General features: G+C 55.1%; 4 protein-coding genes across 4 annotated transcripts; 2 read left to right on the top strand and 2 right to left on the bottom strand.

Annotated features, from left to right (window-relative positions):
* Positions 1–40: 40 nt before the first annotated feature.
* Positions 41–1,524, bottom strand: EX895_001071 (uncharacterized protein; the record flags this gene model as incomplete). Its single annotated transcript, XM_029881671.1, has 3 exons — positions 41–240; positions 309–605; positions 687–1,524. The coding sequence occupies 3 exons, from the start codon at positions 1,522–1,524 to the stop codon at positions 41–43; spliced, it is 1,335 nt and encodes a 444-aa protein (XP_029741759.1).
* Positions 1,525–2,211: 687 nt separating this feature from the next.
* EX895_001070 (uncharacterized protein) lies at positions 2,212–5,655 on the top strand (the record flags this gene model as incomplete). Its single annotated transcript, XM_029881670.1, has 1 exon — positions 2,212–5,655. One exon carries the CDS (start codon positions 2,212–2,214, stop codon positions 5,653–5,655), a length of 3,444 nt encoding a protein of 1,147 aa, XP_029741758.1.
* Positions 5,656–6,712: 1,057 nt separating this feature from the next.
* On the top strand, positions 6,713–12,022 carry EX895_001069 (uncharacterized protein; the record flags this gene model as incomplete). The annotated part of the gene is made up of 1 exon (XM_029881669.1): positions 6,713–12,022. The coding sequence occupies one exon, from the start codon at positions 6,713–6,715 to the stop codon at positions 12,020–12,022; it is 5,310 nt and encodes a 1,769-aa protein (XP_029741757.1).
* A 3,797-nt stretch (positions 12,023–15,819) lies between these two features.
* Positions 15,820–17,172, bottom strand: EX895_001068 (uncharacterized protein; the record flags this gene model as incomplete). The annotated part of the gene is made up of 1 exon (XM_029881668.1): positions 15,820–17,172. The coding sequence occupies one exon, from the start codon at positions 17,170–17,172 to the stop codon at positions 15,820–15,822; it is 1,353 nt and encodes a 450-aa protein (XP_029741756.1).
* Between the last annotated feature and the right edge of the window lie 450 nt (positions 17,173–17,622).

Below are 17,622 nucleotides of genomic sequence, written 5' to 3'. Positions count from 1 at the left end.
ACGCCTATGTACAATACAAAAGAGGCCCATGCTACCGATTCTATCCACAGCGCTGCCACATCTTGACGTAGTCGATGGCCATGCCACGCTTCTTGGGGTCTTGCGGCCATGTTGGGCCCCAGGTGTGATCTTTCGCCTCGATGAAGGCGCGCGCAGCGTTAGGATCCGAGTTGGACCACGGACTGTTTGCAAAGTAGCCATTTGTACTGCCAACAGCAACATTGAGGATAAGGTAGAAGTCTGTCGCAAGAAGTCAAGTGTTAGTGCATATTTTCTACCGTGATTTTGTCCGTACAAGGCAAACTCACATTGATCGAATGGTGCCGCTTTGCTGTTCGACAACAGCCACGGGTTGGGCGGCGGGATGAGAACGCCGTTCTTGTCGCGCTGGACAGGCTCGCGATCAATGGCAAAATTCTTGAACTTTTTGTTGAGAACGCGATAGTTTCGCGAGCGCTCCCAGGTCCAGATGCCGTGCTCGTCCCATTCGAGACCAAAGGTGTGGTAGTCTTCATTGAAGTACTTGCGCCAGAGAAGGCGAATTCCTCCCCACTTGCGTTGCAGATTGTGATCGGGATCATAGCCGAAGTGAAGGGTGCTGCGCACTGTGAGACAGAGACCACGCACGGGAATGTCAGTATAGGCTCACAAATCTGGCAGTTGATGTCACTTTCTCTGCTGCTTACTTGAGTTGCTGTGCACGTCGTATCGCCAAGTTGGTTTATTGCCGTCGCTTTCGAAGATATCGATCTCACCGGATCGTGGCCAATCGCCGTAGACCGCGTCTCGAGGCATCATCCATACTGCAGGCCAGAGCCAGTCGCCCGTAGGCATACGAGCGCGAACTTCGACTCTACCATAGCGTATCGCTGCGGTTCCCTTGGTGGTTAGACGCGCGCTTCGCACCGGCGGGATCACGGTGCCGAGGGTTGCGTTGCTGTGTGCTTGGCAGTTGGTGTGCGTGCTGTTGATAGCAATCTGCATCGGGATCTTGCGGTCGATCTCGGTCCACTTGGACTCCTTTTGTGTACAAGTGCCGTCGGCAGTCAGGTTGACGGTGTAGCCATCGTAGATGTTTGCCTCACCAATGACATCTGCCGTGAGAGTAGGCACGATGTAGAGGTTGCCATCTTCGGTGTAAGAATTTTGAGGCGAGGCCTGATCCCATTGGAACTCGCCGTTGCCGTTGCCGCCGACCGACACCTCGTGCTGCCAGAGTGTTGTGTTGAGAGGACCGTCGAAGTTGTCTTCCATCACGAGACAGTACTTGCCCTGGTCTTTGTAGTAGCTGAGCAGTTCCAGGCCAATACGCATGCCGCCCATGAGCGAGCCAGCGATGATTCCGACCAACAGAATCAGACAGCCATATCTTTGCGATCGTCTTCCAGCTCGGCTTTGTGTCCAGTAAAGGTCGCCTTGATCATCTTTTCTGCCCTTCTTCCTGGTGGTGCTCTCCTCGAGGATCTGCTGCGGTGAGACGCGCGTGCTGCGGAACTCGCTAGCTCCATTCGATGGGCGAAACATGTTGAAGAGCGAGGGATTTTCGTTGAGGTGGTGGGAGTCGATGGAAAGGGTGCTCCGTTGTACCACCCTTCTTGTAATCATTCCATTACGGTATGCTGCCCTGCGAATGAGTGGCTCTTTTTACAGAACATCATGCAATCTCTCCCTGCACACGCCTCTCTAAGCTTTCTGTGCGGAATCAAGCGAAATATTTAATTTTTCCCGTGTCACCCGGAAATTTTGCGTCTCTGTCTCTGTGCCAAGCCTGGGGTAGGCAAACCACGATTTTGCCAAATTTATTTCAACGTGGTTTTTTTCGGTCGACTGTATACAGTACTGCGCCACTTCCCGTTGCATATCGGATTGCTTCACACCGTCCTGTGCTCCTTGTCTGTGTCAAAGGCACCTTTCCGTTGAATCATGCGATTAAGAGAAGCACTATCCGCACCGAAGCAGGGCGGGATCAGCGGGATCAGCGGGACCAGCGGGACCAGCGGGACCTTGCGAGAGAGCTCCTCGATAAGGAACTACATGTCGAGTTCTTCGATGCCAAGGATCCATCTTAGAGACATGGAGGTAACAATAGCTAGTCTTTTGAGCTCTGGGCTGGGCACATACAAATAGGCAATGGCTTACGCCTAGAAAAGCTGCTTTCAGTCTTCGCTCCCTACCACCACAGCTCCCTAGACGCACCAACGTTCTGCAACTATGTCGCACACCGCTGCTGCTGTGGACGACGGTCAGCAGCCCTATTTCTCTGCTCACGACACTGCAGAAATGGACAGTTCCGCCTCCGAGATCATGGCGCCGCCATCCTTGTCCAACAGTGGCGCCAACACGCCCGCACATCTCAGCAGGCACAACTCGATGAAGCTTAGCCTGCGCAACCTTGGTTCGACTCGCTCTCGCAGCACCTCTGTCGTTGACGGAGGTCTCTCCATGACGCGCTACACACAGTCCGCAGAGTTGCCTGCGATGCCACTTTCACCTGCCATCTTGTCGACTCCCAAGGCTCAAGATGCCACGGTCCGCATGATGCTGGCTCACATGTACCGAACCGGTTTGCGTGAGGAGTGGCTCCACGATACCGACACGGACGACGTACAGGAGGGTGTCTTCATGCTGTGCGGTACGGCACGCCACGGAATCTATGCGCATCCAGTCGATGCCGAGCCAGAGACCGAGTGGGTCAAAGAGCTGCTGGTATCCCTGCGGGCCTCTTGCGCCGTCGTTACCAAGCCTGTCAGCACGGACGAACTGCTCAAGCATGTGCCTCTCCATAGGACCATCACGCTCGAGACTGGCGAAGAGATTCCCATCTTGGATGACTTGTCGCAGGCTTCGATGCTTGCGCCTACTTCTGGCTGCTTGCTGGTTCGATCGACGGGAATGGCTGTGTCGTACGGCAGCGCGATGGACGTCTTGCACATGGCACGTCAATTCGACGCTGCTCTTGTCAGTGCCCTGTTCGCGTACACGGTGCATGGTCTGCCCTCCTCGATTCAGCTGGCAGCGACCGTTGCTCAACAGCAACAACACGACGCCGACAACGAGGCTCAAGCCATCATGCACCAACAGCCCGATGCGCAGCAACGAGAATGGCTCTCCATGCTACCGCCCAGCGACAACGCTGACAAGGAAGCTGGAGGCGACAAGTCAACAGCCGCGGACGGTGACCAAGATGCCGCTGTCGAGAAGAAGGTTGCCCCCGTCGTTCTCTTCGATCAAGAAACGGGCGAGACAGTGCTGGAGCCGGAACGTAGCTCGACCCACGTCGCTGCTCTGCTCACCGGCCTTGGCGTCGCAATCAACATGGTGATCATGTCTCTTTTTGCCCGCGACGTGGTAGTCAACACGCTCGCGGATAGCAACTACATGAGAGCCGTTCTCCTCGTCGCCATTGTGCCGCGTTTTCTAGTCGCTCAGTACTTTTGCGATCACATCATCTTGATCCTGGCCCAACTCATCTTCCCAGTTTCGCAGATGCATCGCAACTCGCTCTACTATTCCGGTTCGCCTAGTGCACCGCTTAACAAGGATCACAAGCTGCCCCACTTCACCGTCCACATGCCATGCTACAAGGAAGGTCTGCAAACCGTGCTCGCCCCAAGTCTCAAGAGCGTCTTGGCTGCTGTGCACGCCTACCGGGCTCAGGGCGGCACTGCCAACGTCGTTATTTCGGAGGACGGTCTTCGTCTGCTTAGCAAACAGGAGGCTGAAGAACGCGTCCGATTCTACAACGCTATGGGCTGCTCCTGGGTGGCACGACCCGCGGACGGCGAGAATGGTTACAAGCGTCTCGGTCGTTTCAAGAAGGCGTCTAATCTTAACTTTACCTACACACTGTCTCTGCGTCTCGAGCAAGTCATCGACGAGCTGACCGCAACACGACAACAGCAACGCCTTGCCGGTCAGATCAGCGAGAACCAAGCCCAAGACGGTACCGAGGCTGAGGACGAGGCTATCTACGCCGAGGCTTTGCAACGCGTTCTGGACGAGTCCAACGGTCGCGCCTGGGCTACGGGAAACATTCGCATGGGAGATTACATCCTGCTGATCGACTCGGACACGCGTGTTCCAGAGGACTGCCTCATGCAGGCAGCTGCCGAGCTCGAGCGCTCGCCCGATGTGGGTGCACTGCAGCACTGCTCTGGCATCACCTACGTACAGCATCATTATTTCGAACGCCTGCTTGGCTACTTTGTCGGTGTCTTTACCAACTTTAGCATCTCGTGGGTCTGCTCCAACGGCGCCATGGCTCCTCTGATGGGTCACAACGTCTTTTTGCGATGGACTGCATTGCAGCAGGTGGCCGACAAGAAGCTTCTGGAGGAGGAACGCCAAATCTTCTCGTCGCAGCATGTGTCCGAGGACTACGAGCTGGCCATGCGACTGCAGATGGCTGGCTACTGTGTGCGATGGGCAACGTACTCCAACCAGGCCTTCCGCGAGGGTGTCTCGCTCAACCCCACCGACGAAAAGGCACGTTGGCAAAAGTATGCCTTTGGTGCTTGCGAAATCCTCTTTAACCCCTTTGTGCGCTGGTACAAGGGACCGTTCACGTCGCTGTTTTGGCGCTTCATGTGGTCGCGCAACGTGCGCACGGCTGGCAAGCTGAGCATGTTGTCCTACCTTTTCTCCTACTTTGCCATCGGCGTGTCTCTTCCGCTCACCGTGCTCATGGCCGTGGTTCAAGGCCTGTTCTGGCCCACACTCGACACGTCATTCAAGCCCGTCTTCGACACATGGATCTCGGTGATAGTGGTGTTCAACTTGGCTGGTGCCCTCGGCTTGGTGACAGTGCGCGCTCGTGCTGGCCACAGCACATTGCTGCAGTCTCTGTGGGAGGGAATGAGGCATTTGCCGGCTATCGTCGTCTTTTTCTCTGGCATCACCTACCATGTTGCAGCTTCCATCTTGGCCTACTTCTTCTCGGTTCGCATGACCTGGCAAGCGACCAGCAAGGATTTCCAGCAGACGTCGATTCAGCAAGTTATCCGTCGCTTCTGGCACTGCTACTTGACTATGATGCTGCTCTTGGTGCTCAGCGTTGTGGCGGTCAGTCCTTTGGTGCCGATGGAGTGGCGTATTGGTACATTCACGATTCTCTTCCCGCTCTTCCTGGCCATCGTGATGCACTTCCTCTTCCCCATCCTGCTGGACCCCGGTATCCTGCACAAGTTCCTTCCCCGATATTACGCTTCCAAGGCCAAGGCAGTCGAGCCATCTCGCGCCTTCTTCTACGGCGCCAACGCCGAGAACGCCAAAGAGGGTCAGTTCCGCATGACGTTTGACGACGAGAAGGCCGGCATGCACGCCAAGTCGCCAAGTTCGTCGTTCACCGCCTCTTCGCCATCGTTCGACTCGTTCACCGGCGGCTTTCACTCGCCCAACGGCAGTGCGAAGTACATCAACTCGCTGCCTTACTCACCTACCTCGTCTGTTCACCACCATCATCACCGAGGCAGCAGCATTGGCATGCCCACCTCGCCCCCGGCATCCATGCACAGCATGAGCGCTCGATACGGCCTTCCTGATACCATGCAGCGCATGCCTTCGTACTTCCATTCGCGACCTGGCTGGCAGAATTCGCGCCCTGAACATGCTCCACGTGTGGCATCGAGCGTTGCGACGTCTTCCTCTTTCCACTGATCGTCGACTGCACTAGATAACTGTGTACATATTCGCATAAGGTTTTTGATATTTCTCAATTGGAGTTTTTTGGTCACTGAAACAGGTCTGAACGAAAGATGCGTTGCCGTCTTGTTGTAAATGGTGCTTGTGTTGACCAACCTTGGACCTTCTCTCAAGAACTACTGGTGTGAATCTGCTTGAACAGCTTGGACAGAAAGGAGGTTCCGGCGCGGAGTGTGCATACAGCGGTTGCTGAGAGGGCTTCACTTCAGAATAAAGCAAGCCAACATTTGCGCCTGTAGCGAGCATGAGTTGTGCTCGTCGCTTCCAGCAGACCGAGGGTCTTGCATATCCAGGCTGGACAACGGAAAAACTCAAAGACCCCCATCTTGAACCGCCGGAAAAAGGGGACCCTCGTTCTGGTTACACTTTCAGGTCCGCATGGTTTCTACATCTTCTTGCCGAGATTGTGTTCTGTGTGAACAGTCTTGACTCTGGTACAATGTATATCTAGTTGTGTCACTGAGAGCAAAGGCAGACCAGGCATGCCCGTGGAATATTCCAAAGTGTGGCGCAGACAGACTGCATGCTCGAGCCGAATCGTGTCGAGAATACGATCTCGATTAACCGTCTGTGATCCCGAGAATACGGTTTTGCGCCATCAGTGCGGCGAGCGGGAGTGAAAACGGCCTAAAATCCACCGAAAACTGCGTGTGACTGTAAATCGAATCTGGGTTCGGGATTTTTTACTCCTCGTTTGCGCAGCCTGCTACAGGACACACCGTTCAAAGAATAAAAATAAATAATGTAATGTAAATTGCGGTTTTGTTCCTCCTTCTCGACCGGTCCCGTGTCGCCGTGCGGTGGTGCCAGACAAAACTTTGGCCAGTCATTGTGTCAGTTTGTGCGAAGGTCGACCTGATGCCTTGACGGGTGGCTGTGGTTCAGTACCCTTTGCAAACAGTATAAAGCTCTTGAGAAGTCTGGCCATACCTCGCGCCGGCAGCCACAACTCGTTCCGCCTTCACTCTTCCGCAAGAACACGCTTTTTCCACTACGGTGCTCCAAGTTCGCGATGAAGGCTTTTGCGACGCTGTTTGCCGCGTGCACAGCCGCACTTTCGTATGGCGCTGCCTCTGTCAAGGCGCAGGCAACGTACGGAACTGCGGACTGTCTGATGGAGAACTGCAGCCCCATCCAGAGCGGTTACCTGGATGGCTACAACTTCGACCCTGCCATTGTTGGTGGAGCATCCTGGGGTACACTGTGGACTGCTAATCCGGGAGCGGGAAACAGAGAGCTGTTCCTTGCACAACCTCTGACATACACACCGCCCGGTGGCTCTCAGTCGCTCATTGTCATGTCGGAACAGAACCACGTCTACGTTCTCGACGCGGCCACTGGTGCTACCCGTGCCTCCACCGTGCTTGGCGCGCCCTTCACTGCCAGCGACGCCCAGTGCAACGACGTGTATCCGAGCATCGGTATCACCGGTACTCCCGTTCTGGACCCCTCGTCCAACACGGTCTACTTCTTCAGCAAGAGTTACGCCGACATGTCCGGAGCAACCCAGGGTACCAATAACGGCCGCTACCGCTTCTACGGCCTCGACGCTGTCACCTTGCAGCCAAAATTTGCTCCGGTCGACATCCAGGGTATCAACCCCTCCAACCGTCCTTCTCAGTTCTTCGAAGGTGGTAAGCAGCTACAGCGTACCGGCCTACTGCTTGCCAACGGCGTCATCTACGCCGGCTTCGGCGGACACTGTGACAACTTCAACTACACTGGCTGGATCGTTGGCATGGATGCCAAGACGGGCGCGCCGGTCACTTCATGGACGTCAGAAGCCGGATCGTTCGGCCAGACCGGTTCAGGCATCTGGATGGCGGGTGGCGGCCTTTCCTGGGATGGTACCAACATGTGGGTCTCGACAGGCAACGGCGCTGTGGGAGCTGAGGAACTCGGAAGCTCGCCGCGCTTGGGCCGTTATCCACCAGGTGCGATCCCCATGTCCGTGATCAAGCTCGCCGTGGACCCCAACACTCGTGCGCTGAGCGCAGTCGACTTTTTCACGCCATCCGACTACAAAGCCTTGGACGCAGCCGATCAAGACTTTGGCTCTAGCGGTGTGGCCATTCTACCGACGGGATTCAGTGCCGGCAGCACACATCGACTGGCAATTGCTGGCGGCAAGAATGCAAAGGCGTACGTGCTGAATGCAGATCAGCTCGGTGGCTACAAGACTGGGTCAGGAGGCGGTGACGGCAACTTGCAGACCATCCCTCTGGCCGGTCCGTCATTCAGTACGGCGGGAGCATACCCACTCGAGGGAGGCTACGTCTACATCTCGGCCACCAACACGCCTACGATTGCGCTTAAATTTGGCGTAGACTCGAACGGCAACCCGTCCTTTTCGCAGGCAGGCCAGACGGTCAGTTCTGCCTCGTCGACCACCGTCCGAGGCACTGGTCACACCACCACCACCTCGAACGGCGGCCAACCAGGAAGTGGACTGGTATGGATCACCGACGCTTCCAACGGCAACCTTCGTGTGTTCCCTGCCATTCCTCCCAGCAACGGCAGCATGACACCTATCTTTGTCGGAAACAACGCTGATGGAACCAAGTTCCAGCGTGCCGTGCCAGGAAACGGCCGAATGTTTATTGTGGGCCAAGCTGGCTCGGTGACCGCCTTTGGCTCGCCCGTCAATCTTCCACTCAACTGCACCGCCTCATTGCCCTTTGGCGACGTGATCTTGGGCCAAAAAGTTTCGCTTACAGCAACGTGCAAACCGCTCATCTCCTTCACGCTCTCCAACATGACGCTGGGAGATGCTACCTTTGCAGTCACCGGTTTCCCTGCCAGTGGAACAGCTTACACCGCCAACAGTGCGCCATTCTCGTTCAATGTGACCTGGTCGCCTACCAAGGTCGGATCGGTATCTCGAACCCTCAACGTCAACACCGTCAACTCCGCAGCAGGATATGTGACAGCAGTGCCTATCGTTCTACGTGGAAACGGTGTTTCTGCTGCTGCCACTTTTAGCTTGACGCCCAACAATGTTGCGTTCGGCGGTGTTGTGCCCGGCGCAGCAGATTCGGTCGGCGGTTTGAACAAGTCTCTGTCGCTGAGCAACCAGGGTCTGGCTACTTTGAACGTTCTTTCTTGGGACTTTGACGAGTTTTACGTAACTGGTGGTGTCGGTGGTGGTGCCGACGACGACGACGATGACGATGGGCCCACCGGCGACGTGGATGGCACCATGGACAAGAAGACTACGACAGGCAACTTTACTCTGTTCGGCATGCCGAGCACCATCAGCGGTCAGGGTAGCGTATCTCTTGCGCTTAACTTCAACCCGACCGTCAACGGTAACTACAAGGCAAACTTGACGATTTACACCAACGGTGGCAACGCAAGTGTCCTGCTCACTGGTAGCGCTGATGGTCCAGCAGTGATGCACATCAACTTGGACCAATTCGACGGCACCATCGCCAACGACTCGACCTACATGGACTTTGGCAATGCGCTGAGCAACACGGTCCGCACGCAGCTTCTGCACGTACAGAACACGGGTGAATCCACGCTGACCATCACAAAGAGCAAGCCTCCAGCCGGACCGATGATCTTCGCTCTCAACCCGGCTACGGAACTGACCGAAGGCTACTCGATCGCAGGCGACTCTGAGGCCACGGCAGCACTTCAACTAGCGGTCGGAAACAGCCAAGTAAACCAGGACACCTACAACACTACCAGTCAGTGGGTGCTGAACGGCAACGACCCGACGTTTGGTGTGCACTTTGTGCAGATGTCCGCCCGTATCGTCACGCGTCAAGTTGGACCTCTGCAAAACGTTACGCAGCCAGGCAACGTCAATGGCACAGGGCGATATCGCTACTTGGGCTGCTACTCGGACACTGTCGGCTCGAGAACATTCAGCACTACTGTCAACGTCAACCAGGCAACCATGGATAACGGGGCTTGCATGAACGGCGGCCTCGCCTTGAACGGCGTCGGAAACTTCGTCGGCAGCGAGTATGGTGGAGAATGCTTTGCCAGCTCACAAGTCCCGCCTTCCTCTAAAAAGGTTGACGACGCACGCTGCGACCGTGCTTGCAACGGTGATTCGACGCAGATCTGCGGTGGAGCCAGCTACATGTCCGTCTTCTACGACGCATACGCCTACAATGCTACCTCTGGTACTCTTCTGCCTGGCGCATTCACTGGTCCTGCTCTCGTGCCCAACGTCACCACGTCTGGTGGCCTAACCTACGTATCCTCCGGTTGCATCGCTGACAGTGCTACCAACCGCGCGCTCAAGGCCAAGAGCTACACGGACGCCAGCAACATGACCGTGGAATCCTGCGCCAACTTCTGTGGAAAGGCGTCTTACACCTACTTTAGCGTAGAGTACGGACAAGAGTGCTACTGTGACAATGTTCTCGGAACAGATGCTGCCACGAACCAGGCACAGACGGGCTGCAACTACCTTTGCGCTGGAAGCAGGGCGGAGTACTGTGGCGGTTCGTCAAGGGCAAATCTCTACGCACTCAATTCGACTGCTCCTGCCACGACGACAACCACCACCACTACCTCCGCCTCGAACACGTCTACGGCATCGAGCTCGACCAACACCACCACGTCGTCAACTGTGGCTACAACAACCACTTCGTCGACCACTTCCACCAGCACCACATCCTCGGCGACTTCGAGCTCCGCAAGTGCAACATCATCGTCGACAGCATCAGGGCTGGCCTACCGAGGATGCTTCAGCGACCCCAGCTATGCTCGCGCGCTGCCAACTCGAATCAGCTCGACGTCAAGCCAGACAATCGAGCAATGCGCGGCTCAATGCACTGCAGCGGGTTATACGATTGCCGGTGTTGAGTATGGCGTTGAATGCTGGTGCGGCAACTTGATGGCAGCTTCGGCAGTCAAGCAGAACAGCGACGCGCCTTGCAACATGGCCTGCAGTGGCAATGCCAACGAAATGTGCGGTGCAAGCAACTTGCTCAACGTCTACTCGAACCAAGTACAGCTTCAGCCTGCTCAGCCAGCTACCGTCGGCACGTTCTCGTCGCTTGGTTGCTACAATGACACGGTCGGAGCTCGTGCTCTGCAGGGTGCTCAGCCGGCGCTCGGTCAGAACAACACGGTTGAGAACTGCGCTCAGCAGTGTGCCGGCTTCAGCTACTTTGGTGTCGAGTATGCCAACGAGTGCTACTGTGGCAACACCCTGCTCAACTCCGCGGTGAAGCAAGCGTCGACCGACTGCAACATGCTGTGTACCGGCAACAACCTCGAGCTTTGTGGTGGCTCCAACCGTATGGGACTCTATCAGAACACAGGTGCATCAAGTACTTCGTCGAGCGCAACCAGCAGCAGCACGGCCTCAACGACCAGCTCCACAGCGTCGACAGGCAGCACAGCCTCTACGTCTTCGGCATCGACTCCCACACCTGCTCCGGCGACAACCACCACGACTTTGAGCAGCTCTTCTTCCAGCAGCTCTTCGTCAAGTAGCTCTTCGTCCAGTAGCTCTTCGTCAAGTAGCTCTTCGTCAAGCAGCTCTTCGTCAAGTAGCTCCAGCAGCTCGTCGTTAACAACATCCTCCTCCTCCACCTCTTCCACCACCTCTTCCACCACCTCTTCCTCAACGACGTCGTCGGCCGCACCCGCCCCAACAGCGACTGGTTTCACCGCACTCGGCTGCTACCTTGACTCGACCAGCGCCCGAAGTCTGGGCTACATGGCATACCAGAACAACAAGACAAACACTGTGGATGGCTGTGCTTCCACATGTCGGGCGAAGGGCTACCGCTTCAGTGGTACCGAGTACTCTGGCGAATGCTACTGCGACAACTTCCTGCTCAACAATGCCTACAGCAGCGGCCCCGGAGCTATGGGCTGCACCTACCTCTGCAACGGCAACTCGTCACAGGTCTGTGGTGGCAGTGGGCGCATCAACATCGTACAAGACACGACCTGGCAGCAGAAGGTGTTCACCGTCAACCGATCCAGCAAGTGGACGTTCAACGACTGCTACGCGGACAGCACCAACGCGCGTGTCCTCAACGTGACCGTGTATCAAAACAACGCAAAGTCGACGGTGGAGACGTGCCTAGCCGCTTGTGCCGCCAAGAACCTCACCGTTTGTGGTGTGCAGTACGGAAACGAATGCTACGGCTCGGTGACCCTGCCCAGCACCTCCGCCAAGGCGCCCGCCCAGGGCGCGAACGACCCGCTGGAGCGCGGCTGCACGTACAGCTGCGCTGGCAACTCGACCCAGGCCTGTGGTGGTTCTTCGCGCATGAACGTGTTCACCTTCGACCCCAACGCAGTGTCGGTTTCCCCTTCCACCGTCCTGACTGCCTCAGCCTCTTGATCTGATCAAGTTCCTCGGACGTCTCCCCATTCCTAAAACAATGTTTCTTTTGCGCTCATAGATCTCTTGTACTTCGGCATCTCGCTCTGACAGAAATGGGTACTGGTTTTATTCTAGTTTCTGTACTTGTATTGCTGAGACGGCGAGATAGGAGAAGGAACAGCACTTCTGTCGTAACATCTGTCGGTCAATTAAGCGTCTTGCGAGGTGTAAGATCAACTCATTGGTATAGTATCTTGGTTCGAGGCTTGCTGCTTGACTTGCTAAATGCTTTGATTCGAAACGAGACTTCTCAACTCCATCGTCTAACCAGAACATTGTGATCGGCACAGAGATCAAGAACGACCGAGTTGGGGAAGCTAAGACAATCGTGGATGACTAGGATCCCGGCCATGCTAAACGTTAAAATTTTGTTGACCTTTTGAGAATGTTTTTACGTTTACCTTTTTCCAAGTTTATCTTTTGTTCATTTCATATTTTTGTTTGATTGCTATTATTTGTTTCCGCTGTTCCAGATGGACTCGCTGTGGCACCGACTGTGGGTCAGCGAAGGGTGCTGGATTGATGGTCATGGTATTGCGGCTTGTTCAAACACCGACGTAAATCTCCGGAGAGAACCTATGAAGAACAAGTCTGGGGAAGCTTGCTGAGTATATCATGAGATGGGGCGGAAAAGCAAGAAGATAATCCAACTCGCATGCTTTCGCTTCTCGGTACCGGCCATTACCAACAAGTTCTCATCCAGACGGCTCGAAATACAGGCAGTAAGAGTAAATGTCGAAGGAAGAACAAGGCCAGAAGCCTTGCTGTTATCATTGACCAAATGGGCAGAGTGCTTGTTCCTGCATGTCGTCCTTGAAGACAACTATCTGATGCTCGAGAGCCTAGATGTCAGAGCAGGAGTGATTAATGCTGTATCGCTGCGTTCGCTATAGGTACTTTCAATTGAATTCCTGCCCTTAGGATGTCCGGCCACTCGAAAGGCAAGCTGGACTGTTCGTCAAACATCGCATGTAAAAAGCCCGGCTCGACTCTCGTCGCTGGCATTGGCACAGTGATGGCGCCGCCACTGCAGCTGCTGGAGGACAGCGTTGCGATCGCTGTAGTAGCTGCAGTTGAGCGCACCATCGGCACTGTACTCTCTGACACGACTTGCCCGGCTATTGAATTGTTGTACGCTGACAGTTCAGCGCCTGGGGTGTATTCGACTTCAACAAACCGAGGCAGCATGGTGTCCAATTCGGGCAGCTGACTCGTCAACTGCGAGTGCTCAGGCTCCACTGTTGGAAGTGAAGGATCCGTGAGCGCTTGCAAGGAGTTTAGCGCGACCTTGACAGCATCGCGTTGGGCTTTGCGACGGTAGTAGTATCTCTTGCTTTTTTCCCGGTTCTGAATGGTGCGTTTAGCCGTTTCTTTGCTCGGCGTTCGACGATGAACAATCGGACGTGGCGAGCTGTTCGAGGCACCTTCATCAAAATTGCAGCTGTCATAGAAAATCTTGCCAGGAGGCTTGGGAGGACTGCCGTCCAACTCTCCGAACTGCGCTGGGAAGGATGTCTGGCTTTCTGCTGGTATCGGCGAAGTGTCAATGTGGTGCGTCGGCAATGGTGAGAGGGAAGAACTGGCAACGCGTCGTGGTATCTGTGGAACGACATCCCAGGAAAAGACATTCAGCGGCATGTTTGAGGTCGCAGGTCCGCTCACGGCTGAGGACGAGCTTGAAGCTGCCGTGTCGCTCTCATACAGCACAGAAGCCGTTCGACTGTGCTTCCTAGTGCAGTGAAGCGCGAGATTTCCTATCCTCGGCCCTTGGTGGTGCTGTGGCAACGAAGGCAGCCGTGTGGCGTGGTCCGACCCATCGCAACTGGGAGACGAAGCCGGAGTGATGGTGGAGTGCATTGTGTTGAGCTGTGTATTGTTGTAAAGTGTCGGAGTACTTGGCGTAGGTGGTAACGCTGATCCAAAATGAGCTCGCCATGTCAGCTGTGCTTCAAAGAGGCGGTACTGCGTAAACAGCTTTTCGATGGGCCATGAATAAGCCTCGCCTTTTAAAAGGTGATGGATTTTAAAGCTGTCAGCAAAACGTCTCGTCTGCGAACAAATCGCAACTCGCCCATCTGGTCAGTATACTCACCCCAAACAAATCTACCCAGACAGCCAAGGTGGCACTGCACTGGCTCGGTTTGAGCGCTTGACATGGCGTCCCCCCCTTGAATACAGCAAGGGCTGCGATCCTCGACGAAGCAAAACAGCATATCTTGCCATGTAGACTCGTATAGAGATGCGCGCAGGTCTTTATGTAGAGAAGAGGCTATCAGGCATCCATCCGCCTGCGCCGAACTCGCCAGGTGAATTCCTAGGAAGATTGCGTCGTTGTCTGGCAAAGGTGGCAACAACTTGGCATAATCCTGATCGGCCGAACTCCAAGCGGCTGTTGGTTCATTGAGGAGGGCTTGCAAGTTCATGAGGGCTTGTAGCTGTGAGTTGGTGGCGACCTCTGCTTGTGGAATGCTGCATGACGCCAATTGCGTACGACGGGCGCGATAGTAGGATCGAGTGAGCGAGAACCGCAGCCGTCCCAGGTGTTGCTCCACCGTCATCCCCCTGGTACATGGATCCCAAGGACGATGAAGCTCCATGATGTCGTCGAGAAGGTAGGCAAGGCTGTTGCTATGGTGTCACCTTTACGAGCATGGCGGAGAGACATGAGAGAGCAGAGGCAGATTCTTCGCAAAACCACGAGATCGTCGTTGCATATATTGTGCACCTATAGTACACTTTCAAGGCTGCAAGGACATCATCGAAAGTCCGGTCCCGATGCAATTGTCAATGTATAAACGCAAGACGGACGTTTTTGGTCTGAACTCGTCAATGTTTGCCATGGCAGCCCGGAGCGGGAGACAAGAAACGTAGGTGCCTACAATATCCATAGACCCGCACTGTATGACAACCACACCTGCCACTCGCGGCTCGGCTAAGCACTTCATGTAGTTAAATAAACAAGAAGAATTAATCTGAAGAAAGAAACCCCACGCGAAGTTGCAGAGCGAATGAGTTGACGCGGAGCGAGGAGAAGCGCGAAATGCCGAAAATTAAATTATGTACTTTCCGAGGGTGAGCCGCCATATTTCTCTGGCTCAGTTGACGGGTACACACCGGCCGTACTGTATTCTCAGCGAAAAAGAAATCGTGTTTTGGTAGACACGGGACTTGGCTTTCGAAACCGCACATGACTGGTTCTAGCAGACTGCAGCCTGTGCGCTTCTTCCAGTGGTAGGTGGACTATGGCTAGTCTCATCGACAGGATACAATTTCTCTCGTGAGACGACCGTTGGCGTACAGCGCAAGTTGCTAGAAAGGCAAGCAGGGGTCCAGCTCTATGTGCATGCGTGCGTGTACATATAATTCGCTCGCCAGAAAGCGGGCTGGCCCAGACTTCTCTGGCTTCGTACGAAGATGAAGCAACTGCTACAAAGCCTTTTGAGCGTCTGCCGAGAATAGGCTGGCTGCTTTCACTACTCGATCTTCTTCCAGTGTACCTTTCGCTAGCCATCGACCGGTCATTCTGCTACCACCGACACTCGCCTCTACACGTGCGTCTCATCCCTGCTCGAGCCCATTGATATGGTATGGATGGCAAATAGAACAGAAGGGTATCACCATATGCATAGCAAACAACAAACAAAGGTTCCGTGGAGTCAACCACTCCCAGCTACAACAGAACAGCTGCCGGCCTGAAAGCAGCAATTGACGCCAGGACGTCAAGGCCGTTGGAAAGTGGTAAGCGATTCAGCGGATCAGTGAATGTGAGCAACATGTGTGGCACGATGCTTCTTGCGAGTCGAAGTAGCGCTCCTCCTTGTGTTCGTCGACTTGGCGGCGGTAAAAACAGTCATGGCGCGCCGGCTGCTAGTTGAGAATGTCGATCGAGGCTCGATGGCCAATGTGGTAGCAGGTCGGGTACTGGACTTGGACGTCATAAGCTTCGAAGTCGAGCTGAGCCTGGCCGAACTGGTGGTCGTGCTGATGCTGTTGGTGGTGGTTGAAGCGCTGCTGATTCTGGCCTCGCCGCTGCTCACGACTCCTCCAGCTGGCATCACCGGAACTTTACTTGGGTCGCAGCCTGGAGCTAACCCGCGACCAGCATGAGGACCATTGTAGACGATGTTGCACCCTGGTAAGGATGCAAAGCTAGCCGAAAGCGGCTCGGTCGATTTGCCCCGACAGGCTCCGGCTGCCTTGCGGTTCACAGTTCGCGCGAGCGGGGGACACTTTTCGATATCACCAAACAGACTGCCTGTGCACGTGTCGATGGCGTCCTGCAATGTTGTCTCGTTCCAGTTGGCAAAGAAGTCGGCATGGAACGAGTAGCCATACGAGTCTCCGTTCGCAAGCACCCAAGATGAAATTCCTGTGTTGTTGGTGTTGCCAACATTCCAGATGTATTCGTAGAACAGCGTGGGTAGTCGGATCTTGTGCGAATCGGGACAAGGCCCGCTGCCGGCAAAGTTTCCCTTTGGGTAGACGACGTGCGACATATCCTTCTCGTACAGACTCTCCCCATTCCAGCAGGAAGGGAACATGACTTGGGTGCGCAGACCCTGCGGACAGGACTTCTGAGGGAACGTGGCTCCTCCACTGCTTCCATTGACGTAGTTGAGGCAGACAAAGGTCACAATGTCCTGCAGTTGCTTCGTAGCTGCGGGTCCTGTAGCTTTGGCGTTTCCAGCGACCATCTTGAGGCCTCGTGGGAAAGCCGTGATGTTGGTGTTGCCCCTCATGAGGTAATATGTGTTGACAAAGCTGAGCGAAACAGGACTAAAAGTGTTGTTGCGGTTGTACGTGTAGAGCTGAGGAGCCCAGTACGAGGACTTGTCGTCTGTCAAAGGAGCGGTGGTACATGTCGAAGCTTCAACCAGTGCCTCCACCGTGGTGGTGTTGGCGTCGATACCGTTCATGCCGACAAAGTTGTGAACATGCGATGAAAGCTGACCGGGAGAGACGATGGGATCCACTCTGGATGTCTTCATTCGACCGTGGCTCAGAATGAAGAAGATGGGGTCGGCGGTGGTTGCCTCTGCATGTTGTGCGGTAAAGATGGTGCAAGCGAGAGCGAGCATCCAGCTCACGCTGGCTAGGCGTGCAAGCATTGGCGTGTGATGTGAGAGGCTGGTAAGAGATCGTAGATGAGAGGGTGTGTGATCTCGCGTTAGTAGATGGTGTCAAAAGGAGAATGACTACCGCAAGCAACCTATTTGCACTTCGGTTTACATTAATGTACGCTGCCAGTAGCATGCTGGTCTCTTAGCAGCGGGGGGCTTGCACCTTGGGGGGCAGGCACTGTTCCAGCAACGACATGTCTGCCGCATGCGGACGCGTGAGGACCCGGTGCTGGTCTGCAACCAGCGTCAAGCAAGCACAACATCAGTGGACTTTCAGACTCAGCTGGACCCTCGTCGATCATGTTTCGGTCTCTTCCTCTTCTTTCCTCCTCTCATTCTTTGAAACATCTCTGGTGGGCACAAGGTCCTAGCGAGCCGGAAGGTAGTCATAGAGAGCACGAGCTGATGTTCCTCGGCGAGGCCTCGGGTATGAGTCTC

This window comes from Sporisorium graminicola, chromosome SGRAM_10 (genome assembly GCF_005498985.1).
Source record: "Sporisorium graminicola strain CBS 10092 chromosome SGRAM_10, whole genome shotgun sequence".
NCBI lineage: Eukaryota > Fungi > Basidiomycota > Ustilaginomycetes > Ustilaginales > Ustilaginaceae > Sporisorium > Sporisorium graminicola.
Note: the sequence above shows the minus strand (reverse complement) of the source record. Positions and strands in the feature narration are given on the sequence as shown.